Source organism: Dipodomys ordii, unplaced genomic scaffold, assembly GCF_000151885.1.
Source record: "Dipodomys ordii isolate 6190 unplaced genomic scaffold, Dord_2.0 Scaffold66, whole genome shotgun sequence".
NCBI lineage: Eukaryota > Metazoa > Chordata > Mammalia > Rodentia > Heteromyidae > Dipodomys > Dipodomys ordii.
Genome location: NW_012267282.1, coordinates 341,445 through 367,924, shown reverse-complemented (window position 1 = coordinate 367,924; position 26,480 = coordinate 341,445). Strand labels below are relative to the sequence as shown.

Genomic DNA, 26,480 nt, shown 5'->3' with positions numbered 1-26,480 from the left:
GTCAAGAGGACAAAGGGCAGAATGGCCACAGTCCTGTGCATTTGGGGCTGGCAGTGTCCCCTGGTTGCGACAGTGGACAGCTCTTCAGTGAGACAGGTGGAAGCCTCTGAAGCCAGCTGGGTCCCTGTGACCTGAGCAGAGTAAGCCATGCAGGTGCCAATTGAACCGAGAGCAACTTAAGAAGCTAGACCTTGATCACAGTGCTCATAGCTTCCCACTGCAAGGCTGGACCATGTGAGCCATATTCTTGAGGAAATATTTCCATGTGACAAACAGTGACCAAAGCAACCTCCTGCCCTTGGGGTGGGAGTCGGGAGTAAACAGAACTAACGTGGGGCAGGTTGTGGCTGGGCATGATGGCACATGCTTCTGGTCCCTTACACTCAGGAAGCTGAGGTAGGAGGATTGTGGTTTATGATCGCAGGCAAAGTTAGTGTGAGACCCCAAAAAACACTAAAAAAAACAAAAGGCTTGGCTAGGCACTGATGGCCCAAGCCTGTAATCCTAGCTCCTCAGGAAGCTGAGCCTGAGGATTGCAGTTCAGAGCCAGCCCAGGCAGGAAAGTCCATGAGGCTTTTTATCTCCAACTAACCACCAGAAAACTGAAAGTGGCACTGTGACTCAAAGTGGTAGAGCACTAGATTCAAGTGAAAGAGCTCAGGCACAAGGCCCAGGCCCTGGGTTCAAGCCCCATGACAAACAACAACAAAAGCCCAAAGGGGTAGCTTAAGTGGTGCCTGGCAAGCCCAGGCCCTGACTTCAAGCCCCAGTACCACCAAAAGCAGCAGCAAGGAGGGTTGTGGGGCCAGTGGTTACAGGGTGACCCACCTCACCTAGGGCTCAGCACCTGAAGTCTAGGCAAAGTTGGATGCCTGTGGGGGACAGGTGTGAGAGTCAGCACTGTGCTAAGCATGATGACCAGAACAGACATGGAAAGCACCATGGCTAGGCCTTAGGGTGGCTAGGCCTGGGGGCATACCAGGCAGGGGGTTCCCAGCAGAATGCTGCGTGAGACCTCAGGGAGGGAGCAATCAGGGCAAGGCCTAGGGCCCTGCACTCAGTCTGGTGAGGAGCCAGGCCAGCCAGGACCTGCACTCAGCTTTGTGGCATCTGTGCCAGGGTTTAGAGAATACATGAGAAGTTGGGGCTCAGGCCTAGGAAGAGCAGGGTGGTGAGGCGGGGCAGCAGAACACTTTGGGATGGTCACAGCTCAGCTCCTTCCAACATCATGCTGCTTGGCCTAAGACTGGGGAGCGTGGGCAAGTCTGTAGGCGGCACTTGAGGGTACAGCCCCTGGAAGGCTCCTGGTGGGTGACCATTGCCTATAGCAGGCCCAACAGTCTCAGAGGTATGCGTGGAATGGCTGGGAGGCCAGAGCACGCGTGTCCGTGCACGTGGAACGTGTGTGCAGCATGCTGTGTTGCTTCTCTTGAGGGGCTGTGAGGTCCCAGGGGCCATGTATACCTACGCAAGTGCACAGAGCAGGGGGGCAGATGCTAGAGGAATGGCGTGGACAACAAATGGTGTTGCCCATAGGTTTTATGGGCATGTATATGACGGTATGTGTGTGCTTCGTGTGACTGGGTCTGTGACTGGGATTACTTCTAGGATACAAGATTCAGCTTCGCAGAATTGTACAGGGATAGGGCCTTCCGACGAACAGTCGTCTAAGGAAGAGCATCAGTCCACAGCTCATCCCACCTGCAGGGTTCCATTATTGAGTCGGAGTGGGGACCTGCCTCCATGTCCCATTGGGGGGAGGGGTCCCCTGTCCGTACTGTGAAGCAGTGTCCTGCGCATCCTTCCTCCCCTGTGTCCTTGGGCAGCCAGCAGCCCTGCAGCTGTACTCAGCAGCTTTGTACCAGATCTTTGGTGCATGTAGTGACTTTGGTCCAACCTTTCTTACCCCCCCCCCCAGTCCTGGGGCTTGACCTCTGCGCCTGGGCACTGTCCCTGAGCTTTTTTGATCAAGACTAGCACTCTACTACTTGAGCCACTGTGCCAATTCTAGCCTTTTCTGTGTATGTGGTACTGAGGAATCGAACCCAAGGCTTCATGCAGGCCAGGCAAGCACTCTACCACTAAGCCACATTCCCAGCCCTGGGTCCAGCCGTGCGGGTAGTAGGCAGGAAGACCTCGAACATGACTGGCATTGCCAGGGTTAGCACTGGGGTAAGAGGAGAGAAAGCCTGGTGGGGTCCGGGCAGGGACAAGAGGAGTACTGGCTCCCGAGGTGGCTCAGGTTCAGCTGCACTCTGGCCTCTACCCTGAACGCAGACCGGAATCTCTTCTCCCTGGGGCCCTGTCTGCGCCTGAACGGCCCTGGTTCTGTGTGGGCCTCGGCAGTCTGCCAGCCTCATGAGGAAAGGAGTGTTGAACTCCTGGAATCCTGAAGCCCTTGGGGGTGGGGCTGGGGGACTCTAGCCTGACCTCGGAAATTGGCAGACATGGGGAGTTCTGGCGGTCCCCAGCCAACCAGACTGGTTCCTGGATAGGTTTCAGGGCTGGCACGTGCTCGTGTCAAAATGACTGGACTCTGACCGCAGACTTGGCCGAGCTCTACAGTGGCTCTAGGGAGGTGGGAGGCGGCACCGTCGTGCTCCTCCACATGGCCCGTAGTGTCCCTCTGGCCGGAACCTGCGCGCTCAGCGTGTTTGTAAGGAGACCAAGCACACGAGAGCGCTCAGCCTCAGCAGCTGGTGACAGAGGCAGCTTGCTGTGTAAGTGAATGTCTGGGATGGCACATTCACACTGGGGCCTGGTATTCCTCATTTCCCTCACTTTTTTTTTTTTTTTGGTCGGTCATGGGGCTTGAACTCTGGGCTTGGGCGATGTCCCTCAGCTCTTTAGCTCAAGGCAAGCGCTCTACCGCTTGAGCCACAGTGCCACTTCCCGTTTTCAAGTGGTTTATTGGAGATAAGAATCTCACAGACTTTCCTGCCCGGGCTGGCTTTGAACTGCGATCCTCAGATCTCAGCCTCCTGAGTAGCTAGGATGACAGGCGTGAGCCACTGGTGCCTGGCTCATTTCCCTCATTTTTGTGCAGGTGTGAAGTCATTTTCAGGTTAAAAGGTGCACACGCAGTGCTCTGGGTCTAGCCCTGCCTGGCTGCTTCCCCTCCCCAGACCTGTTTCCTGTCTATCAAGTGGAATTGAAGGGGCTGGGAAGGTGGCTCAGTGGTAGAATGCTTGCCTCCCAGGCATGAGGCCCTGGGCTCAATTCCTCAGCACCACGTAAACAGAAAAAGCCAGAAGTGGCACAGTGGCTCAAGTGGTAGAGCACTAGCCTTGAGCTGAAAGAGCTGAGGGACAGCGCCCAGGCCCAGAGTTCAGGCCCCACGACCAAAAAAACCAAAAAAGGTAGAATTGAAAATAGGTTCTTGTCAGGGCAAGCGGTTACCCATGCAAAACACTGAGGCCAGAGAATGCCATTCAGCTGGCCTCACGTGCTTGTGCCCAGAGCACTGTGTCAGCTGATTTACAGACAGCAGGTTGAGGTACCGAGGAGCCGCCGTGAGGGAGCTGTAGTGCCAACTGAAGGAAACACTGGGCACGGAGTCTCGGCAGTGTCCCTATGACCGCTTCCTAGGGAGCTGACTAGGGAGGAGCTGCCCAAATTGGGCAGCCTTGGCAGGAGGAGAGCCAGGCTGTCGTGGGGACAGGAGTCCTCATGGTCTACAGGATATCTTTTAAGTTAGGGGCTTGAGAAAATGAGAACAGCTTGAATAGCACCTTGAGTACTTCATCGGAGGCACTTCTCTCCCGTCCCATCCCATGGAGCCAGCCAGCCAGTGAGCTTCCCTGCTCCGTAGCGCTCTGCCCCTCTTGCTTTCCTTCCATCTGACTCCAGGTCCACGGCTTGGAGATGGGGGCAACTGGCAGATTAGGCCCTAGAACCTGCTGGGTCCCAGTGGCTGAGGGAGGCCTGGGGATGGAGTAGGATCAGGTCAGGGACAGTGTTGTGTGTGCCAGGAGCCCTGCTACAGATAGGTAAGGGCAGGTTTGCCTGAGGCTGTCTTTCCCTGTCCCCAGACAAAGGTTGCCATGTCCAGAGGTGGTGACCAGAACAGCGACGAAGACAGTGTCCTCGAAGCCACCAGCTCCCAGCGGAGCAGCTCCCGAGACCAGCTCAGCGACGTGAGTACCCAGTGCACCCCAGTGTTACGGGTGGAGTCCTGCTGAGGATCTCACTCCGGGCCCTGACGTTGCATGGAGGGAGCTCCTGGGCACTGGCCATTTTGTGGTTTCGTACTGATGAGGGCTTTCCCGCAGAAGTTACCCATAGGGACGCCAGTCTGGGACTGACGTGGGCCGCAGCAGGGTGGAGGTCTGGCCTTCTTGCTGTGGGTGCATAGGTTGGAGGTATAAGGCAGAGACGTTCCTGCAGTGATCTCAGTTGGAGACACACCTTCAGGGTCACTGAGAGCCTGGGACGGCCAGGCTTGGGATGGCGCCCGACGAGCACAGCCAGGATTGCTAGGTTCTGACTCCAGACTTTGCACAGACCCCTCCAGGGCTGGGGTGGAGGCAGGGAGCTCTCCAACCCAGAAGGTAACCACGCTGACACCCATACCCTGCTCCTGAAGTGGCCATAGCATAGTGAGTTTTACAGGACAAGATTGAATGAGACCAGTCTCATTATCATCTACATGAGGGTCTGGGGGTGCAGCCTGCAGCCCTGAGGGGGGCATAATTGTCAGGCTCTGATCTTGTTGCCATAAGATGGGAAAAGAGGCTGGTAATTGTCTAGGGCTGTGGGCTGCCCTAGTTAGCATGCCTTTAATTGCTGCCCAGAATGAGTGGAGACACATTCTGAGCACAGCCAGCTTCAGGCTGACAACTCACCAGTCACAGTCCCACCCCCACCTCATTAGCCAAGGCCTGGGCCAGCGTGCCAGGGGTTCTGGTAGACTCTGTCTGACAGCCCCCCCCCCCCCGTTGGCCCGGCCGTGGCAGCCACACGGTGGGATGGGCGGAGGTCCCCTGTTCTTCAGGGGTGGGGAGGAGGTGGCAGCTGAGCACGCCAGCCCTGCCTCCCTCTGCTGACCCTCCTCCAGCCTCTGCATCCCGTCCCCTGACATGCCTGCTGACATCACCCCTGCCCCGCCCAGGCACCAACCAGCTGCATGCCCCTCTACAGCTCAGCCCTTTGCCCATGCCCTGCTGGCCACAGCCTCTTCCACATGGCTGCATGTGTGGCTTTGTCCCAGTGGAGCTTAAATGGCCACTCAGGCCATGCTGCCAGGCCCTCACCTGGACCGCTCATGACCACCAGCTGTCTTTCAGCCTCCTGTTGTGACCTTCCTTCAGAGTCTTGGTCCACTGCAACTCCAAGAAGCCTTTCTGTGGGCTTAGGCAGGGAAGGGGCACTGAAGGAGAGCTCAAGTTCTCACCTTACGCTGCACATGTGGGTGGGAGGGGGGGCCTCCCTTCCAAGGTCTTTTTGCTTCATGTTGGGGTGATGGTTAGTGTCCTTGGCCCCTGGAGGGGCTGAGGATCATCCACAAGTGTCTCTACAGGATGGTGCCCCCTCCTAAGCCTCCTGGAAGCCAGGAACAGCTACAGGGGCTGTATTGCTTTCAGAAAGGTCCCGAGGTGGGGCTGGGAAGGTGGCTCAGTGGTAGAGCGCTTGCCTTGCATGCCTGAGGCCCTGGGTTCCATTCCTCAGCACCACATAAGCACAAAGAAAAAAGCCGGAAGTGGCGCCGTGGCTCAAGTGGTAGAGCGCTAGCCTTGAGCTGAAGAGCTGAGGGACAGCACCCAGGCCCAGAGTTCAGGCCGCACGACCGGATCCAAAATGAAAGGTCCCGAGGTATCCCTGGTACGACAGCCAGCCTTGCCTGGGGTCCTCCCTCAGCAGGGTCTGGTAGTCTTGCCCCAAGTCTGCAGGCCTGTCTCAGGTTGCACTGCTGGACGCTTGGGCTGGACATCAGCTGGACGGCAGGCTGTCACTAACTGTCTCCTTCTTCCTCCTGCAGAGCTCAGCACAGGCCGTTTCCGGGAGAGGCTACTCTGTAAGTCTCCCAGCTCCTCCTTCCTGCTGCCCCCGTCCCAGCCACGGGACCGCCCAGCGCACCTACTTAGCAGCTCTCCACCGGGTGCTCCACCACCCTGGGACTTGTCCTTCCAGAGCCTGGATGGTTCATACCCAACCGCTGTGGGGCCAGTGGCGGGTAGACATGTCTGGCAAAAACTGGCAGAGAGCATACTGCCCAGGAACACTCTGAGGGCAGGGCTCCCCTCACAGGTGCCAGGAGCTGAGGAGCCAGGCTACCTGTGGGTGGCAAGTACTGGCCTCGGGTTCCACGGGGACCTGGAAGGTGCTCAGTGTCGAAGATGCCATCTGGGATGACATCCAGGGAGTGGCCCCACTTGTGGGAGATGGGTTGGAGATGGAGAGCCAGGTGCATGCTTCCTAAATCTGCCTCGCAGGGGCTTAGTGTCCCTATATCTGCACGCACACCCAGGCCCGCAAGGGGCCTGACACCCTGCTCATTTGCCGTGTGGACCGCCTCAGAAATGGGAGCTGGAAGCCGGGCGCCCGTGGATCACGCCTGTCATCCTAGCTACTCAGGAGGCTGAGAGCTGAGGATCGCAGTTCAAAGCCAGCCTGGGCAGGAAAGTCTGTGAGACTCTTATCTCCAATAAACCACCAGAAAACCAGAAGTGGCGCTGTGGCTCAAGTGGTGGAGCGCTCGCCTTGAGCTGAAGGGCTGAGGGACAGCGCCCAGGCCCAGAGTTCAGGCCTTACAACCACCACCACAAAGAAATGAGAGCTGGGCTTGTCTGTTATGCTTGAGATGGCAGTGGCTCCTGGCACTGGTACTCATGGGCCTTCAGGAGTGGCCCCCATGCCTCCTTATCACTTAAAGTGTCAGGAGGAACATTAATGACATCATAAAACCCAGAGCTCCGTAGATTTACAGCGTTTGGCTCTTTGCAGGCCAGGGCTTGGACCTGCCCGCCTCATCTCTGCAGCCTCTGGTTTACTGCCAGCTATGGGGCCTGCCTGGCCACTCTAAATCACACTGCTTTTATGGAGTATATAATTAACCCATTAATTACCCAGTGGGACAGCCCCTACAGCTTCACCCTGGGGCTCCTGCTGGGTACTATATAGGGGACCAGGGGTGAGCCAGAGTGGGGACCCTGGCTTACAAGCTTAGTGAACTCTACAGAGGCACCTTGCCTAAACCAAGAGTAGAGCTTCATCTGGTCCCTCCCTCCCATATCCTATGCCCTGCTCCCTAGTCTTGCACCCCTGTTTTCTTCCTAGGATGCATAGTACTTGGGCTCCTCTTAGACCCCAGCTGCGATGGGCCTGGGCATGACCTAGGGTGTGTGAACACCTCTGGGCAGTGGTCCCTGGAGGTGGCTGTCCATGGGGACCTACCTCTGTCTGTACGTTGGGATGGCAGCCCCCTTGAGGGTGGTTGGGAATGCGCTGGCTGTGATGGGCTTCCCCCTTCGCAGTATCTACCGGGCACAGGTCTTATGAGCAGTGCTATGGTCCAAGCTGTATCAGATACTGGGCTGAACAGTTCAGACCCAGGCTGCTGTGTGGTAGCCTGACGCTGGCCCTCACCAGGACAGGCCAAGCTGGCAGGAACCACCTGCAGGCGGCAGGGTCAGCCATCTGCATTGAGGAGGCTCTTGGGAGAGGCGGTGGGATCAGAGCCCCATCTCTGTACCCTAGTTTCCTAGGGCCCTGGGACTTCCTTGAGCAGGAAGAGTGTGTGTGTACATGACAGTGGCATGTCAGCTGACCCAAGCTAAATGAGGGCCAGCCTTGAGCCCTTGGAAAGGTGCTCAGTCACCGGGGGGTACATCCACGTTCTTCGGGAACTTAAGTGGTTCCCACCCCTCCCAGTCCCCCAGGATAATGGGTCTTCCAGCCCTGAGCTGCTATTACATCAGTCTGTCTTAAGTCTCCATTTGTCATTCAGGTTGTCTCCCCCAAGCCCTGCTTTCCCTATGTTTTGAGCTAGCCAGCTGCTTACATTTTAACCCTGTGGCTGCTGTGCAGAAGTGACAGATGGTGGCAAGAAGGGAACTCCTGTCTGATCTATGGCTACGAGTTCCATCTGAGCCGGGTGCCCTGAGGTGCGCACAGTGCAGGTGTGTACGTCAGCTCCTACATACATGACGGGCTTCCAGGGTCCTGCTGGGAGCCAGGGCAACCGCAACCCTGGCCCGTCACCAGTGATCCACGCTGGCCCTGCGGCCCTGACACCTGCAGGCTGTCCCTGAAGACATCTCTTGTCCTCTTGGCCTGTGGGCTCAGATGCAAGCCAAGCTCCAAGCGGACAGCAGGGAACAGTGTCCAGCCCTCCCTGATGCAAGTCCCAGGTGGTGCCGGAGGGCCCAGGATCAACCAGAATGATCTGGGCCTAGATAATTCTGGACAGAACCAGCTGGTCTGAGTTCAGGGCAAGTTGTAATTCAGCCTCTTGGTTAAGACTTCTTGGAGGGCCCTCAGGCCTGGAGTGCATGGGCGCTGACGGTGTGTATAGTTACGCGTGTGTGTATGCCTGTGTGTGCATGGTGGAGGGGCACCCATCCCTCTGTGGAGTTGGTATGCGTCTGGGTATGACTCTGTGCCTGTTTGGAAGTGTCACATAACAGCTCCCTTTGGGTTCTATTTGTGAGACTTTCTCCGTGTGTGTGTGTGTGTGTGTGTGTGTGTCCGTCCGTGTCCATCCATGTCTCTATGTCCTGTGGGCCATGGGCCATGTATTCCTGCATGTCTGTGTTTATGCACACACGTGTGCCTCTCTGGCTTCTCAGGGCTCCGTGTGTGTGTGTACTTGTGGCCACATGACGCTGTATATGGGTATGCTCGTGTGCACCCCTTGTAGGCTCAGGCCCAAAAGTACCTCACAGCGCACAGCCCCCATCTTGCCCTTCCTTCAGTTCCATCACATGGAATTCAGGCTGGGAGGTAGGGCCAGGCCGCTGCAGGCTTCCTGTAGTAGTGTGACTGGGGGCAAAGACATACAGAGTATGAGGAGACAGGGAGGCGGGCGGGGGAGCCGAGAGACGGATGCGGTGGCGGGGAGCCTTTCCGGGTCTGCAGCGGGATGGGCCCCTGCCACACCTGCCAGAGAAGCACCTCTCACGCCAGGTGCAGTTAGCTGCGATAGGTTTGAAGAAGTTAGGAAGAGCCCGCTTACCTCCTAGCGCGCCCCGGCTGCTCTGCTGTGCCCCGCACCCCGTGTCAGCGTGGAGACACCCTTGTCGCTCGGGCGGTGCGGGGTAGGGGCTCTGCAGTCCCCACACCACAGGCCTCAGAACGTTAGTGGCTCCACGTAGTGCGGGAAGTTCAGGGGTTCATGGCTGCCCCTGGCACCTGCCCCCTGGAGCCTACCGCTTCGCTGGTACCGTCAGTGCTGCTTTCCTCCTATATCCTGTGTACTGCGCTGGTGAGGTCCTTTTCCCTGCCTCTCTACGCAGCCTCTCTTCACTGCCTGAGGAACTCACTTTGTGAAGGCTGAGCCTACAGCCCCCTGAGTGCCTCCAGATGAGGGATTGTCCCGTAGCAAAACCACAGCCTTGAGCGGGGAAGGTGGCTCAGTGGTAGAGTGCTTGCCTAGCTAGCATGCATGAAGTCCCGGGTTCGATTCTTCAGTACCACATATACAGAAGAAGCTGGACGTGGCACTGTGGTCAAGTGGTAGGAGCTAGCCTTGGCGGGCGGGGAGAGGGGGTGGGGAGAAGCGCCTCAGGAACAGCGCCCAGGCCCTGAGTTCAAGCCCCAGGACTGGCAAAAACAAACCACAGCCTGTGCACATCCAAGGTATGGGGAGCTGGCTGAGAGGTTTGAAGCCTGTGAGATGGTCTAAAACCCTGAGTGGGCAGCCACGCAGCTCCCTGTGAAGTACCCCTTGGGCTGAAGGAGGGGCAGATTCCATGTGCTCCTCACCTCCCCAGGCCTGTCAGGGTGAGGCTGGTGGGGAAGATGGGTGGGCGCCAAGGGGAAGGCTGCCTCTGTAGAAAGGGGCGGCAGGCCTGCGGGCCCCAGGCAGGCCCTTGCCAGCCCTGAATCTACCCTGTGTGGTTGAGCCCCAAGGCTTGGAGGGGTGGGCCGCTGGATGAAGGTGTGGCACAGCTACCCAGTGTAGAGGACAGACCTGCCAGAGCTCGGTCCCTAACTCTTCACTCTTCCATCCCATGAGCAGAGCTCTGGGTGAGACCCATCAGTCCTTAACTCCACCTTGACACCCCTTCTGTCCGCATCCCATGGCCTGTCCCTCCTCTGAGGAAAGCCTCCACCCTTCCCACTCGTCCCAAGTTGTCTCTCCAGCCTAGTTCTGGGTCAGGGAAGGGAGGAGAGGGGCTTGGAGTGACCACACGCCCCCTCTGCTGTCTGGAGCTTTCAGACTGAGGGTGTACCTGGCCTGCCCTGCAGATAGCTGGGCTCACGGCTCCCTGACCTCCTGCCTTCCATCAGAACCAGTTGTAGCCTGAAGTGCACATTTCAGAATGCTAGAGCACAGCTGAGCCTCTTTGGGCCAGGACTCCTGTGGGACGGCTGCCCTTTCCCATCCCACCCTGTGGAACTGCATTTCCCTAGCCAGTACTGAGAACACGGAAGAGCAAGATCCAGGACATGCCTGGATCTGTGAGCAGCTGGGTTCCAAGCCTAGCTCTGTCCCTTTCTGCCAGGCCTGGGGCTCCACTCTGACCCCCAAGCCTTGACTTGCCCATCTGCATGCATCCTGGGAAAGCGCCTGCTTCCCCAGCCACAGCTCCACTTACTGGTGGCTGACAGTAGAGTCGGGCAAAGGGGCAGAGACAAGGCCTCCCTGTGTTGCAGAGAGGGCAGAGCCACATTTCCTGATAGTCTTGCTTCTGCCTCCCAATTTGTTCCTGAGCTTGGGGCACACCTCAGAGAGGTGTGGTGCGCACTTAGGCAACTGAGATGTCAAGTAGGACAGCCTGGCTGGGGAGGGACTCTAGAGGCCCTGCTGCTACGGAGCCCTGGCCAGAAGCGTGGGGGCGCTTCCAATCTCCGCTCGCTCCTGCCCCTCCAGCCATGTCCGACGGCAGAGTGAGCTGCCGCCGCCCTGGCTGTTGGTCACACACCCGTGCAGGCTGTCTGCGAGGCAGGGTTGTGACATTCATTTTGCTGCTCCTTGGGACCCTGGTGAGCAGTTGTAATTGGCACAGAAGCAGTGAACCTCTACAAGTCTCATCTGAACCTCTGCCACAGGGGAGCCTACAGGCTGCAGGGTGGCAGGTGTGGGTCTGGGCACATGTCCCGCCCTGAGCTGTCATCTACCCCCAGCGTGGCTGACACGTGACAGTGGCTCTGCCCTCCCACAGGGGGCTTCAGAGGCCAGGAAGTAAATGAAGCCGCCTTGTGCTAGAGGACAGCCACCTCCAGGAGGAGTCAGCGGCGGATGTGGCAAGGGCCTCCAGACAATGCAGGCCTTTGTGTTCGGGTTCTACTGAGCGAGGGAGTGAGAGGGAGACAGGTGGTCGGGAGCCATGCAGGCAGCACACCGGCCAGGCTAGGTAATAAAGAGACTGCACCTCACAAGGTAGGGGAATGGGCTTGTTCTAGCCGCCCAAACACAGCGGCATGGCTGGCTTGCCTCTGAACAGGCCCCGCTGTGGACTCTGAGATGTTGTCAGCCAGGGACTGGGCAGGAACTGCCTGATCTAGGAGGGAGCCACTCCACCTCGAGCTTTAGGATAAGAGACTGACATGCAGACCTGTGTATTCCCTGACAGCACGGGGTGAGCACATTGTGAAGTGGAGCAAGTGTTCACACAGACACTCAACTTTTGAGGCGTTTTCGGTTGTCTTTGGAAGCTCGCCATTGCCAACTTTGCAGATGTAGGAGCTGAGGCACAGGTGTGAGCCCTTTGGCCCGGTCACTATCCTGGAAGTGGCGTTTACCCAGGGCAGGCCATCGTGGTGGGGCCGTGGAGCCGCCCTCCTCGGCTGGCCCACTTTGCCCCTTGAGACAGAAGTGAGCTTTGCAGGGACCGCCCCAAGCACTGACAGCCACGGGTGCCCTACGCTGTGCTGGGACACAATGGCTGCTTTTTTTCTTTTTTCTTTTTGTCAGTTGTAGGGCTTGAACTCTGGGCCTGGGCACTGTCCCTCAGCTCTTCAGCTCAAGGCAAGCGCTCTACCACTTGAGCCAAGCACCACTTCCGGTTGTTTTCTGGTGGTTTATTGGAGATGAGTCTCATGGAAGCCAGGTGCCGGTGGCTCACGCCTGTCATCCTAGCTACTCAGGAGGCTGAGATCTGAGGATCTCGGTTCAAAGCCAGCCCAGGCAGGAAAGTCTGTGAGACTCTTATCTCCAATAAACTACTAGAAAACCAGAAGCGGCACTGTGGCTCAAGCGGTAGAGTGCTCGCCTTGAGCTGAAGAGCGTAGGGACAGCGTGCAGGCCCAGAGTTCAAGCCCATGACCGACCAAAAAAAAAAAAAAAGAAGAGTATCATGGACTTTCCTGGCTGGGCTGGCTTTGGATGGCGATTCTCAGATCTCAGCCTCCTGAGTAGCTAGGATGACAGGCTTGAGCCACTGACGCCTAGCAAGATTGTTTTTATATTATGACTCGGCTTTGCCGTTAAGTAACTTCTACCCCATGTGGCAATAAACGGAGACATTAGCCAATGCCTGGACTTGAGCCTGCATGCCTAGTTCCTGGTCAGGGTCCTCTCTGTGGCAGCTTGAGCCTTCAAGGGGGTCTCCCAATAGGGTACCCCAGTGTCTCCAGGTTGCTAGAAACCAAGGTGTTACAGTCACCCCGCTTCCCAGGTCAGCCCAAGTTCAAGGAGAGTTGGAGGCTAGCCCTGCTCACGATCCGACCCCGCTAAGGACCTCTCCCTCTGTGTGCCCTGCCCTCTGCTTCACTAGGCATTCCCTGACTGGAGCACTTTCCTTGTCAAATACTCTGGAACTAGCCACACCCAGCCTGCATGCTCAGGGTGTCTACTAGTAGTAGCGTCCATGGGCACGTGCAGCAGCTGCCTTGGGCTGGAGGCTCTGCTGCTCCCCCGGGCATCCACAGTGTGGCTGGGCATGTGCAGGGGGAGCTGCCAGGCTGTTGGGAAGCTTGGCCTCGAACCTCAGCCATGGTCACCTGCTGAGCCCACTTGGCAGGACACTGAGTGGTGTCATGGGGCCTCCAGCGCCTCTCACCCTGGCAGCAGGGCACGGACCATCCGGTTCCATTTCAGCCCCGCAGATAGGCAAGAGGGTCACCAAGGAGATGGGGCATGCTTCCCAGAGCAGCTCTGACTCCCTGCTCCCTGTGTCCAGGTCCACCCCGCTCACAAGCCCTGACACCACAGGCCCTCGTTACTCAGATCAGCCCAGGGCTGTCTGCCCCAGAGCCTCCGCCCTGACCCCCCACCTTACACCTCCAGGCAGCATGAGCCAAAGCTTCCTTCTGGTGACGGTTATAGGCTGAGACTGGAGAAGGCCTTTCTGTGCCAGCAGAAGACACTGGGTGGTGGTTCTGTGAAGGTGACCCCATAGGAGAGGGAGTGAGGCCAGAGCTTGAGTCTGCTGAAAGCTGAAATTCAATTATTCAGAACAGGCCAAGCTACCATGACACAGAAGGTTAGGGATTAATGTTAACAGGGTTTCTGGTTAAGGTTTTGTGTTGATAAATAATTCATGAGGTAGTTAGCACTCTTGAGTCTGACAACATGAGAATATATTTAATACAGTAGACTCTGAGAAAGGTCAACCACGTACAGCAGTCCTGGCCATCTTTTTTATTCATTCCCTGACACCAGCTCATTAATTATCCCAGTCAGCCGGGGCTGCACAGAGAGGTGTTAATGAGAGAGGGGTGCAGGGAGCCTGGGAAATTCTGAAGATGAACGCTGGTTCGTCAGCGATGGTGAGGGGCAGCCGGTCTGGGGAGCAGGGACCCTAGCACAGGCCCTGCACACGGTGCCTGTCACCTGTCCCCAGGTTGTAGAGTATGGTTGTAGCTGAGATGAGATGATCTGGAGGAAGGGATGTGAGGGAAAAGGAGAAGAGCATGAAGTATATGCAAGTAGAAAGGGAGAAGTGGGGTGCAGAGACCCCACTAGGCTCAGCATGCGGGGGTAGGCCCGGTAGCCGCGGGCACAGGAGCCCACCTGCCTGTGATGGGTGCCTACAGCTGTCTATACACATGACTGTCGGAGTGTGCATACAGTTGTGTGCCCGTGCATGCCTATGACATTACGCTTGTATGTGCCCATGACTGTGTGCCTCTGTCGGGAGTGTGGATACTGTGTGTGCATGACTGTGTGCTTGTGCATGCATGTGATGTGTGCCTGTAGCTATAAGTTTGTGTGCACACAACTGTGTACATACAGTTTTGTATGTATGTGCCCATGACCTTGTGACTGTGCGCCTCTCTATGTGTGTGATTGTGGGTGCGTATGACAGTTGGATGTGCATTCATACCAACCACAGTCACATTGAGGTAGGCAAGACTGGGGAGCAGTTGTTCTCAAGGGCTACTGTCCAGTAGCGTGAGGTGGACAGAGCTGGGACCATAGGATCTCCAGGCAGGGCTGAGGAGCCTTGTGCCATTACTTAGGTTGAAACCCAGAGGTCATTTAGCCCACAACACAGAGTCAAAAAGAAGAAATGAATGGAAACAAGAAATGTGCTAAGGGAAGCTTCTTGTGTTCTGTGAGTGTGTCAACGCCAGGCCTGAGTTTAGGAAGTAGGGCTGGTGGAAATGGCCAAGAGCATCTGCAGCATGGTTCCAGGTGTGGTGCCTGCCACGCCTATCCAGTTGTCGTTGTTACCTATGCAACTGTGGTCCAGAAAATACTAAATAGCAATTGGGTTCAAGGATCTGGTGATTCTCACATGTTTCCAGCTAAGAACATTCTAGAATGGTGTGAGATGCGCGGTAGTCCTCCTTATACAACTGGCTTTATCCCTGTGTCCCCGTCTGTGACAGTCAGGACTGTCCACCCTTTATGCCGTCAGTGGGGCATCATTCGGCATCGAATGTCAGTTCACACATTGTCCAGTCATTTTGTCCATTGGGTCATTGTGTTCACAACAGGGCCCTTGGCTCGGGGATGAAGCTGACAGCATTGCTGGGTGGAGTGTACTTTGTGTAGGAGCTGAAGCGGATAGCATTGCTAGGCTGGAATCAAACCCTGTCTGCACTGACTGCATGCACGGATGGGGCTCTCACTTCACGCATAGCTCAGAAAGGCTTCTGCTGAGCACTGGCAGAGAGAGAAAGGGACCAGACTGGCTGGGACTCTGACGGAGCTTTGGGGAACTGCCCATCTGAATATCTGGTCAGGCCCATTACCATGCTGACTGTGAGCTATGGTGTCTGCAGAAGCCACTGGAAAGACCAGGACCAGGGCTGGGAAGGCGGCTCAGTGGTAGAGCGCTTGCCTTGCATGCCTGAGGCCCTGGGTTTGGTTCCTCAGCACCACATAAGCAGAAAAAGCCGTAAGTGGCGCTGTGGCTTGAGTTGTCGAGTGCTAGCTTTGAGCTGAAGAGCTGAGGGACAGCGCCCAGGTCCAGAGTTAAGGCCCCACGAATGACCCCCCCACACCAAAATAAAGAGCAGCCGGGCGCTGGTGGCTCACGGCTGTCATCCTAGCTACTCAGGAGGCTGAGATCTGAGGATCACGGTTCAAAGCCAGCCTTGGCAGGAGAGACCGTGAGACTCCTATCTCTTAATAAACCACCAGAAAACCAGAAGTGGTGCTGTGGCTCAAGTGGTAGAGCACTCGCCTTGAGCTGAAGAGCTGAGGTACAGCACCCAGGCACAGAGTTCAAGCTCCACGACCGACCAAAAAAAATAAAAATAAAAACAAAATAAAAAGAGCAGGACCACTCCCTGTCCCCACAGCCCTGTTGTAAAGGGGCCTCAGGCTCCAGTCAGGACTGGCCAGGGCTGAGGCACACATATGCCCTGTGGCCGTTTGGGCTGTAGTTGCAGGTGGGCCAAGCAGTCTTACTTTCAGATGCCCTTAGGCTATTGGGCTGTCAGTAACTTAATTGCTCATTAATTGGGTAATTAATGCTTTGTTTTGCTGTAAAGCCTGAACACCATAAAGAGTGAACTAGCTGAGTAAATAGGATTGGAATCTTGCTGGCTTCTCTGCTTACCTTGCGTAATTAATCAGGTGCAATTTTAATGGCTGTAGACATTGAGGGTTTAACCCCAAATTCCAGCCTAGATCTAGGACTCTAAAATACTCAGCCAACCTCTTAGCTTTGCCCAGTGAGCCTCCCCCCATCCTTTATGTCTCAGTTTCCTCATCGGTGACCAGGTCAGTTTGAGGTGGGCCTTGAGTGGTGCATGTGGCCTCTTCTGGGTTCGTGTGACACACAGAGCAATGCAGAGAGGGAGGGAGAAAGACATGGAGGTCAAGTGTGCCGCCAGGGCTTCTCGGGAAGGGTCCAGATGGCCTCCCTGTGGCTCTGCCCTCCCCCAAACCGCTCCTCCTCCGCTCGGTCAGCGGACTCCATCTCTTCTGAGCCCCACACCTGGTCATGCGCAGAGCCCATCTCTCCCTTCCCTCCCTCCCCCAGCTCCTCTCCCCCCCCCGGTCAGCGGACTCCATCTCTTCTGAGCCTCACACCTGGTCATGCGCAGAGCCCATCTCTCCCTTCCCTCCCTCCCCCAAACCGCTCCCCCCCCGGTCAGCGGACTCCATCTCTTCTGAGCCCCACACCTGGTCATGCGCAGAGCCCATCTCTCCCTTCCCTCCCAGCAGCAGAGGCACCTGCACCTGACATCCTCGCTGGCCCTGCCCCTACCCTTCGTCTCAGGCCACATCCATCTCTTCCCTTCTGACCAGTCTTCACTGTCCACTGCCTCCCCCTCCATGTCTCCTGTGTCCCTCATCTGCTGCTCCTCAGGTGAACCTCTGTCCACCATGTTCAGTCAGGACCCCTGTCTTGACCCCTGTGTGAAAGCATGAGAGGCAGAGGTCTGGAGTCCTGGGTGCCATGTGGGACTGGGGTCCTGGTTAGTCTGTGGAGCTGCTCTCACCCTATCTGGGGAGCCGTCCTGCCTGAGCGCCCGTGGCCTCTGCTTAGCCGCCGCATAGCTTCAGAACTACCTCCTCTGGGCTCACAGAACCTGGGAGGGGCTGTCAGCAGTGCTGTCCCCTCCAGGGGCCATCCCCTGGCCTCCAGAGGGCTCCCTCAACCCACCGCCACTAGGCCTATTGCCAGTGATCTGTCCACAGCAAATCCCTAACTGCTGGGCGTCCTTTTACCTATGAGGTGAGCCAGCAGTGCCAAGTGCATATGGCCACAGCACCAGCATCACACAGCCCAGAGCATGCTAGGAGCTGACCTAATGTAAGTCCATAAGTGCAGCCCAAGGCCCCAGCTAGCAGGTGTTGTGTCTGTTCTCAAGACAAGGCTCTCGGAGTGGAGACACCTCTCCATTAAGTATGAGTCAGGATCCTCAGCCCTGCAACTCCAGCATAGCTTCTGGCTTCCCTGCCCAGGATGGTCATAAGCCCTGGGGCCAGCGCCAGACAGGGGGGCTGTACATGAGGCCAGCAGCAGTCATGGGCAGCATGCCCCAGCTGCAGAGAGTAAACACATTGTCCCCCAACCTCACTACAGTGGTTGACATTGTGGCCTGGCAGGAAGCAGAGGTGTGGAAGCCATGTGCTCCTTGCAATACTAGTTTACACATCAGGCATATGTAGAAAGACAAAAAGTGGGTATTGCGATGACCTCCCAGGCTGGTTATCAGAGCATCTTGAGAGCTTGCCCTCGGCTAGCAGCGCAGCTGTGGGACGGACGCACAGAGAGTGGTGAGGGAGAAAGAGGAACCCGCCTTGCCGGCCAGGTCGAGCCAGATCACCCTCACACCCTTGTAGTAAAACCCTAGCTGTCTTAGCGCTGCACTTGGAGGCTGAGCATTTGTTGCACAAACGAAGGTGAGCACCTCATGGCTTGTGGATCTCCTGGGACAGGGGCGACTGTGGCCCTTGCTCCTTCCAGTGTCACTCCACCAGGCCATTCGGGAGCTGGAGTGCACCTGTGTCCCCCACGAGGCTGTGGCAGTCAGGAGAGTGCTCAGCGGGACGCGGGGAGGACGTGCAGGGAGAAGCCCTTGATAGCGAGATGCCGAGGCCTGGACGTGGCACACACGTCCGGGTACGTGGGCTCGTGGCAGGCACACTAAGGTACTGCTACACACAAAGGGGCTGTACAAGCTCTCCTGGGTGGCCTTGTACTCGTTAGGAAATCCCTGTTCGTGTAGAGGGTGGAGCATCTGCACCCCTCAGCCCCACGGGCACGGCCCAGCAGGGGCTTGAGCACTGGATGTGCCAGGGGCTCAGGCCCCCCTTGCCTGGGTACAGGCAAGGCTGAGTGGAATATGCCAGCTCCTTCCTGCCCAGCCTTAGTCCTGCTGTGTTTGATGTTGCTGGCTTCTTCGTGGTGCTTGGTATGCTTCTCGGACCTCTGCAGGGGCCCTGTGCTGACCCCGTAGGCAACAGTGTCTCTTACATGGGAAGAAACCACCCCACACTTGCCACCTCCGCCACCACGGTCCTGCCCTGGCTGGAGTGAGGACGCTGGAGAGCCAGACCACCAGGACTGCCCTTCATCCCTGTGCCCCTGCCTGGCCTGTGGACTCGTGGGGCCGGACGCCCCCGCCCCCTCACCTCCAGGCCCAGATGCTGAGTTGATCACTAGGAGTAGCAGACCCCAGCAGCAAGGTCCCCTGCTCATGAATTTTCATGCCTTTGTTTGAGCAGTGGGAGACAGGCAGCCCTCTGAACACAGCTTCTGAGCAGTAATTAATGTTCACACTGAGAAGAAAAGGCGTGTTTCTATTGCTGCTTAATAGCCATGCTGAATTGTGTCTCTTGATTTGTGGGGGTGACAAGCACCACCGCCACTCCAGCAAGCAGCTGGCTAAGCTTCTAGAGGGGCGTGGAAGCCTGGGCGGCAGAGACCACATGCTCCTGACCTGTCTTACAGAGGTTTGGGGCAGGGGAGGAGCACCGTCAGGTGACAGGCTCAGATACCTGCAAGGCGAGTAGGGGGCACGTTAGAGGGAGGATGTGTGTACACAGTGCCCTGAGCACTATCCAGACCATCCTAGTGCTTTGCACGGGTTCACTCATTACACAAATCATCGTCCCTGTTAGACGCATACACTGAGGCACGAAGAGCTGGAGGGATGGACCCACAGCTGCTCAGTGGGCAGCACAGCAGCACCATGGCTCGGCCTCCAGCCACAGTACCCCTCCCCCTTAGCCTGAGGTATCCACGTCCATACCCTGGTCTAGATCCCAGGGGTCACCTCCCTCAGGCAACTCCTGGAACCCTCCTCACCCTGGGGATTATTGTACTCAATTCCAGCATCACCGCAGCTGACTATCAATTCAGTAGCACTTAATCACATGAATTCAGTTCGGCCTTGCCTGGGCCTCAAGACAGTGGTTACCTTTGATGCTTGCCGGACTGGGGCATGTTCTATCCTAGGCTCCCTTGTTGATGTATGTTGAACAGCCTCTTTAAGCTGCCTGTCCCAGCTGCTCCAGCCTTGGACTCAGAAGTCACGGGTGTGTTTCTGGTCTGGGTCTGTGTGTCCTTCTGCTAGTTCATGGGGTCCTGGTACAGCCATGGCTGAGGCAGGACTCAAGGGCTGAGCACTGGCTCCAGGCACCCAGATGACTGGCAGTCTCCATCCTGGCAGGTTAGTGGGGCTTCAGTGTCCATAAAAAAGCTCTCATTAAGCAGAGATGCTTCAGTTGGCCTCAGCTGGGGTCCCAGAATCCCGAGGGTCAGATCAGATAGAGCAGCCAACAGCCCCTTCCCCCAGTATCTCTCCCACAAGCCGCCTGCCCCCTCACCTCGCCGGTTGCATACCCCTCCTGAGGGGTCACCTCCCCGCATGCACACCTGTCTGGTACATCGCAGCCCCTTTGTCTCTGCCCTGCTGCCTTCCTTCTGGGCTCCCGAGCCCCTTTCTCTACTACCCCAGCCCACCCACATGCTGTTCTACCAAGTCTTACCATTCACACAGATTGAGGGACCCAGGGCACCTTCCATGAGCCCTGCAATTCAGGGTAACAGAGGGACACAGAGCCAGGCTAGGGCAGGGACCTGCCGGACAGTGCTGCTTTTTTATCAGCTTCCTGGGAGGGGTTTGGCCAAGAGTATGGCCAGGAAAGACCCCTGCCACCTATAGCAGCCAGAGCTTGGTGCAAGGCTGTGGCCTTGCTCCTGGCCCAGCTGCTTCACATGCTATTGTTAGCCGAACTGGAAATGGTGCGTCTGGCTGCAGTGAGTAGCTGGCAAAGTGCATTTTTATACAACTCTGTGAACTTTGTCATTGAAAACATTATAGCCTTCAATTTGGGGGCCTAGTGGAAGGTAGTATAATTTGATTACCTGTATTAATCAAGTAGAGTACAACATATAAAACCAGCAGTGTACACGTCTGACTGGAGCCGGATCACCCTCTTGTGCATCTTGGAGAGATTTATTTCCAGCAATATAATTCATTTGACATGAATGTATCATAATTGCAGTTGCTGGGAAGGGTTTTTTTTTTCTTTTCATTCCTTTAGGGGAAATTTCATTGTTCCTCTAGCACTGTGTCCTTTCCAAGGCTCTGCTTACTGAAAATGGAAAACAAAAATGGTTTTTATCCATTGTTGTGATCTTGCACTAACCACTGGCATGCAGACAGACCCTCTGAGAGCACTGCTTCCACCCCAGCACTGTGGGTCAGGCTGCCTTCGTCCTCCACACTCACCTTCCCCCCAGAGGAGCCTCAATCTGAGAACAGAAGAAGGAGCAAGGGCTCTGAGGGCGGCAGTGCCTCTCATCAGCCTTCCGTGGGCCCATCGCCACGCTGCCCTCTCCTGGAGCTGGGGCGCCCACGCCAGAGGGGCCCGCAGGGCCATCCGGGTCACGGCAGCTGTGCCTTCCAGATCCTGGCCACTACAGCCTTTTCCCTGGCCCATCGGAGGCAATATGGCCGCTGGCGTCCCTTTGTGCATCCCCCCGCTCAGCTTGCTAGCGTTTGCCTCTCCAGGAATCTGTGAGGGGCCCAGCTGAGGAGCGGCGCGTCTCCTGTGGTGTGAAGTGGCCTGCTCACCCCTTTCTCTTTGTCTTCCCTGCAGTGTGACAGCGAGAGCGGTGTGGACGACAAGGTGAGCTGACTCTTTCCTCCCCCCTCATGGGTTCTCCTGGGCTCCCTGTGCCTCCCTCCACCCTGACCAGAGCAAGCGTGAGCCCTGGGGGCCCTGCAGAAAGACCCAGAATACGTGGGGTTCCCCTGTCAGAGGGGTGGTGTGGGAGTTGTGGCTCCTCCGGTGTCGGGGACTCACATGATAGAAGGCGTGTGCCATTGGCAAACGCCCAGGCTTCCCAACGGTTCCCTCAAGAGTCCTCCAAGAGCGCCGAGACGGGCCCCACCTGCCTGGGTAGAGGATGGGGCTTGGCCAGGCAGCTGCAGGAGCTTCCAGAATGAACGAATAGAGACTTGGAGAGGGTAACCTGTGGGTCACGATAGGCCCTCTGCCTTTCAGGTCACTGTCAAGGTGACCTGCCGGGGTTACAGCTTCTTGGATTCCTGAGCCCTTCGGGTGGGGAGGTGAGCACCCCCTGGAGGTCACACCCAGGGCAGCCGGGGCAGCCGGGGCAGCCTGGCATGGGTTCTGGCTGGTGCTCTCTGCAAAGGAGGGGCCGGAGTGCAGTGACCTGAGTGCATGCAGTGTCCTCTGGCAGGAAGGGGGACACAGCCATGGGTACAGGAGAGGGTCAGAAGCTGGACACTGGCTTTTGTTTGATGAAAACTGTCATAAACAGAGGTCTATGTGTTGTGCTAAGGTGTATGGCATGCTTGTAGTCACATGTCTGACCTGGGCAGGAACTGCCACAATGGAGGTCTTGTAGGACAAACACAGGGTGACCCGGTGGGCTTGGGTTTGGGAAAATTCAGGGAGTCTAAGTTGCCCAAGAACAGGTACCCTGGCAATGCAGGGACTGTGGCCCATCCAGTCCCAGGGAAGGGAGCTGTGTGTCCTGTGCTGTCACCCTCTGGCGGGAAGTATCAGGGACCCAGCCCTGGAGGCCCTCTGCCAGCGGGGAGCCATCGAGTCCTGAGCTGTGGCCCCTGCTACCCACAGCCAGTGCCCAGCGCTCCCCCTGGCGGCCTCCGCTGCCGCCTGAGGCGCTTGGACAGGGCTCGCGGCCCAGCAGGTGGGTCCCTGTCCTGACCGTGTTAATGAGACTAGATCACACGTACCTAGGAGGTGCTGAGCCAGCAGGTCCCTCAGCACTTCTTTCCATTTAAAACCAATTTTCAGAGCGTATGCTCTGTGCAGCTGGGGGCAGGGAGGGAGGGAAAGAGGGAGAAAGAGAGAGGCTCTGAAGAGAGCAGACAGGAGGCAGGTGCGGAGGGCTCAGTGACTCCTGCATACCCACTGGCTTCTAGAGGTCTCCTAGAAGCCAAGCCACCACCCTGTGGAGACAGGTAGCAAGGGTGCACTCCTGCACGCAGCAGCCCTCGGCTCGCTGTCCGGTCCTGAGCCCAGGACTATGCCTGGGTGCTGTGGTCCCCTCCTTTTAGGAGGCTCAGGAATGCTCTGGGGAAGTGCTGCGTGTGTCCTGTGGGCTCACTCCTTGCAGTCCCAGGGAGAATGTCGGGACCGCGCCCTGCCTGTCTCCAGGGCTGGCAGACGTGCCCGTGCATGCGGAGGGGCCTCCTGGGCTCCTGGCTGCGTGGAGGAACAGCAGTCAAGACAGGTGGGAGAGCCAGCCTTCCTTCAAAGACCTCCAGGAGGAAAAGCAGGGAGATGAGCAGAGGCCTAGAGGGTGGCCAGACAGCTTCCTCCATGCTTCAGCGTCCCCTGTCAGTGAGGGCCGTGGTGAGATCTGAGCTGGCCTCTGACGGCAGACTCCTCTGTGGGCTCTGTCAGGAGAGGAAACAGGCTGGAAGGGGTAGGGGCCCTCCGACACAGGACAGCCTGAGCTTATGTGGACCTTGGAGGAACTCATACTTTACATGCAGGCCAGCTGATTTCTTGTATTCCTTGGCACACAATGGCCCAAGAGAAGCTAACAGTGGACAAGGCCTTGGTGACAGTGTCTGGACCTGAAGTTGGGCAGAAAGCTCAAGCGTGCAGGGGCCCTGGCACAGGGACAGCCCTGTGACGTGAGGTGGAGCTGGAGACCCACCTGGGCAGGGCGGCTGCACTCCTCCCCTTCCCGCCCACAGGTGACAGGGTCTTAGCTAGGGGCAAGGCTGCCTGTACCTTCCAGGCCACCCCACCCTGAGGATCTTCTTGGTTCTGCTCTGGCTAATATACAGACACTCTGGGGCCTTCAAATAGAAAGATGGATAGGAAGCCTCTTCCCCGCACCTGCCCAGCAGATCTCCCCATCACCCAGCCCAGAGCCGTGGGGGCCCCCGCCCTTCCCCCCGCCCTGCCACAGTCACTGAAGGAAACGGGAGCCGAACCAGCAGGCTCAGATGGCCCCTCCGAGAGGGTAGCTGACGGCTCTTTTATTGGGAAAAATGTGGGTTTAAAAAAATGTGTGGGAAAAAAAATGTATGGAGCTCATCAGTCAGCCTGCTGGGCTTTCAGTCTGAGTGGCCCAGCCAGGTGCTGTCTGGCCAGCCTCCAAGATGTCTGTCTGTTTGCAGCCCATCTGCAGACACCCACCAGGTGATGCTCTTGCTCTCAGGCTTGAAAGGCTCCCAAGAGCAGACCCACGGGTGCCTCTGTCTCCCATCTGTAGAACTGGATCAGAGTGGTGCCTGTGGCCTGGACAGAGACTAGGACATTGAGCGCAGACGTAGGCCCTTGACCTCCGGGATTGCTGATAGTTATGTTGGGATAGACAGGCTGAGCAGCCTCTACCCTGACCCCTCCCTCTCGGCCAGCTCCCCTCACCTTCCTCCTAACCACCTCTCCCAGAGGGAGCTCTCTGTCTGATTAGGGTCCTCTCGGAATCTGTCTTCTCTGCTTTTAAGCAGGACTCATCAGTCACACTTCCAATAGACTCTTGTTCTTTCCAGGTACACAAGATTCTAGGCACTGCTAGCTGCGTGGACACAGGTGGACAGGTGGGCTCAGCAGCTAGGGCAAAGGCCCCTGCAGTGTGGGCTTTGCTCCTCTTGCAGTCCCAGTGGGGTCTGTGGTTCCTCAGGAAGCAGCCCATGTCTCCATGTGCACAGCACAGTATGCTTCTGAAGGTGCAGCTCCCAGGTGGGGCAGGAGTGACCAATGCACCTCCAAGGTGACATCTGAGCCCAGACACTCAGAAGAAGGGATCAGGTAGGGGAGATAAGGAAGGCCAAGGAGTCCAGAACCAGGTGGGCCAGGGGCAGGATCTTTATTGGAGAGAGGGCCCTTTCCTAGTGCCTGGATCCTTGAGTCCGGGGATGTCCTCACGGGCCTTGTGTGACTCCTGTCTCAGCCCCCATGGCTCTAAGGGGCATGGACACCAGACAGGCAGTAGTTGCTGAGAGGGCTCTTTGGTAAGCACAGAGGCGCACAGGCTGGAAACAGCCGCTGGCGTCCCGCAGAGAACGCTAGTGGATGTGTAGGCAGCAGAAGACCCCAGGAGCCTCCCTCAGCTTGGGGCATGGAGTGAGGACATCCTAGGAGGGACTCTGGCCCTGCTGTCCTAAGCACATGAATGATGTGTAGGAGCTGGCGTTTACTCTGTGCTGTAGCCAGAAGCGGAGGCCAGAGAGTTTAATTGTCACAAGTGCAGCCCTCAGGGGTTGAGGAGTGATAAGGCCCCTGGAGGGCTTTACACCGAGCAGGTGCTAGCAGGAGGTGGTATCCGAGGCCCCTCGTGTGAGCTGGATGCCAGAGCCTGGCTGATCTTCTCCCTTGGGTTCTATACTGGCACCTTGAGTTGTGCATAGTCCACACACTCCTCCAAGTGCTCTGCCCTGAAGGTGTATTTTTTTTGTTTTTGTTTTTTTTGGGGGGGTCCAGTCGTGGGGCCTGAACTCTGGGCCTGGGCACTGTCCCTCAGCTCTTCAGCTCAAGGCTAGCACTCTACCACGAGCCACAGCGCCACTTCCGGCTTTTTTCTTTTTGCTTATATGGTGCTGAGGAATCGAACCCAGGGCCTCAGGCATGCAAGGCAAGCGCTCTACCACTGAGCCACCTTCCCAGCCCTGAAGGTCTATTTTCTAGTCTGTAAGTGGGGCCGGGGCATGACTGGGTGCTGGGTTTCAGCTGGCTCCGTGAGTCATTCTGGCTCCTCTGTCCACGCTCCGGACGTTGTTGGTCGTGAGCTTTTCCTGCCCCCCCACCAGCTCAGAAATCCACACCTACGGGACGCGCAGTTATAACTACACCTCTAGCATGGCTGTTGACTGACAGACGGTGTGGTGGACAGGGGGTCCACACCTCAGCCAGGACTCAGGAGAGGCATCAGCATCCCGGGGCCACTCTGCATGTGTTGCTGGTAGCTCACCTGCTAAGTGGCAGCCTGCGGTCAGTGGGCCCTGCTTCCGATGGGCGTTACTAGCTGAGGCCACGGTGGGTTAGGAGCACGTCAGGACCATGAAAGTGGTATAGCCAAGAGACGGCCATGTGCTCTCTTTCCGGGTGATGATCATTCGGGAACCCACCGTGATGGCACAGAATGATGACAGATGCAGTTATAATGTCAGATGTTGAACTATAGGCTTTGGGTAAATGTGCCTCTGAACACCACCCTGAAGTCCCTAAGTGGATTATATATATTTGGTTTGGAAGCCTGATATTTAATATCTGTGTGCTCTGGCGGCTGCCTTTATTTCTCTTGATAATCTATTCCCACTCCACTTCCTTCCTGATTTCTAACCTTATTAAATCTCTCATATCACAGCTACGTTCCTTCCTAAACAAGATTAAAGACAGGCTTGTCCTAGGTTCTGAGTCTGATTTTTCCTGACACCAGGGCAGGGGCTGTGAACAGGGCGCAGGTGGTGCCCAACCCTGCTGTGTTTTAGCCGCTTCGAAGAATCCCTTAGACTCAGGGCCTGTGGTGGTCTCAGGAGTGGCAGGAAATGAAAACTGTGTTTGTTACCTCCGGATTCTCCATTCTCCTGTGGTTTGGGTGTGTGGGTAGAGGCGTTCCCAAGGAGAGATGCGGCTTGTTGAAACTTGGACCCTGGTCAGAGTCACGCTTGAGCCTTGTAATGCCTGTCAGATTGAGACCTTCAATAGAACCAAATCTCCCTCTGCAGCAGCCACTCACTTTCTGTTTCTTCTTACCGGCTCCTGGAGCCCAACTTCTGCCAGGGCTTGCGTCTGCCCCCGGGCAGAGGGGAGAAAGCCTGGCTGAGCCCTCGGGTTGCTGGGCTGTATGTCTGGCCTTCCATCTATAGAAGGAGCCTGGGGCCTGAAGGGTCAGGCACAGACTTCAGGCTCAGAACTGTCCACACCAGCGAAACCGGTACTGGGTAGGTGCATCCTCTCCCCAGTGCTTCCCTGGACGCCTGTCCTTGTCCATGGTGGTGGTGGCTAGGAC

At 57.0% G+C, this 26,480-nt stretch overlaps 1 protein-coding gene across 1 annotated transcript in view; it reads left to right on the top strand.

Annotated features, from left to right (window-relative positions):
* Fbrsl1 (fibrosin-like 1) overlaps positions 1 to 26,480 on the top strand; it is a 57,572-nt gene that overhangs the window by 16,414 nt on the left and 14,678 nt on the right. The window contains exons 3-5 of the mRNA XM_013023183.1: positions 4,032 to 4,136; positions 5,978 to 6,013; positions 21,119 to 21,148. Coding sequence (XP_012878637.1) covers positions 4,032 to 4,136; positions 5,978 to 6,013; positions 21,119 to 21,148 — 171 coding nt within the window. The remainder of the gene's footprint in view (positions 1 to 4,031; positions 4,137 to 5,977; positions 6,014 to 21,118; positions 21,149 to 26,480) is intronic.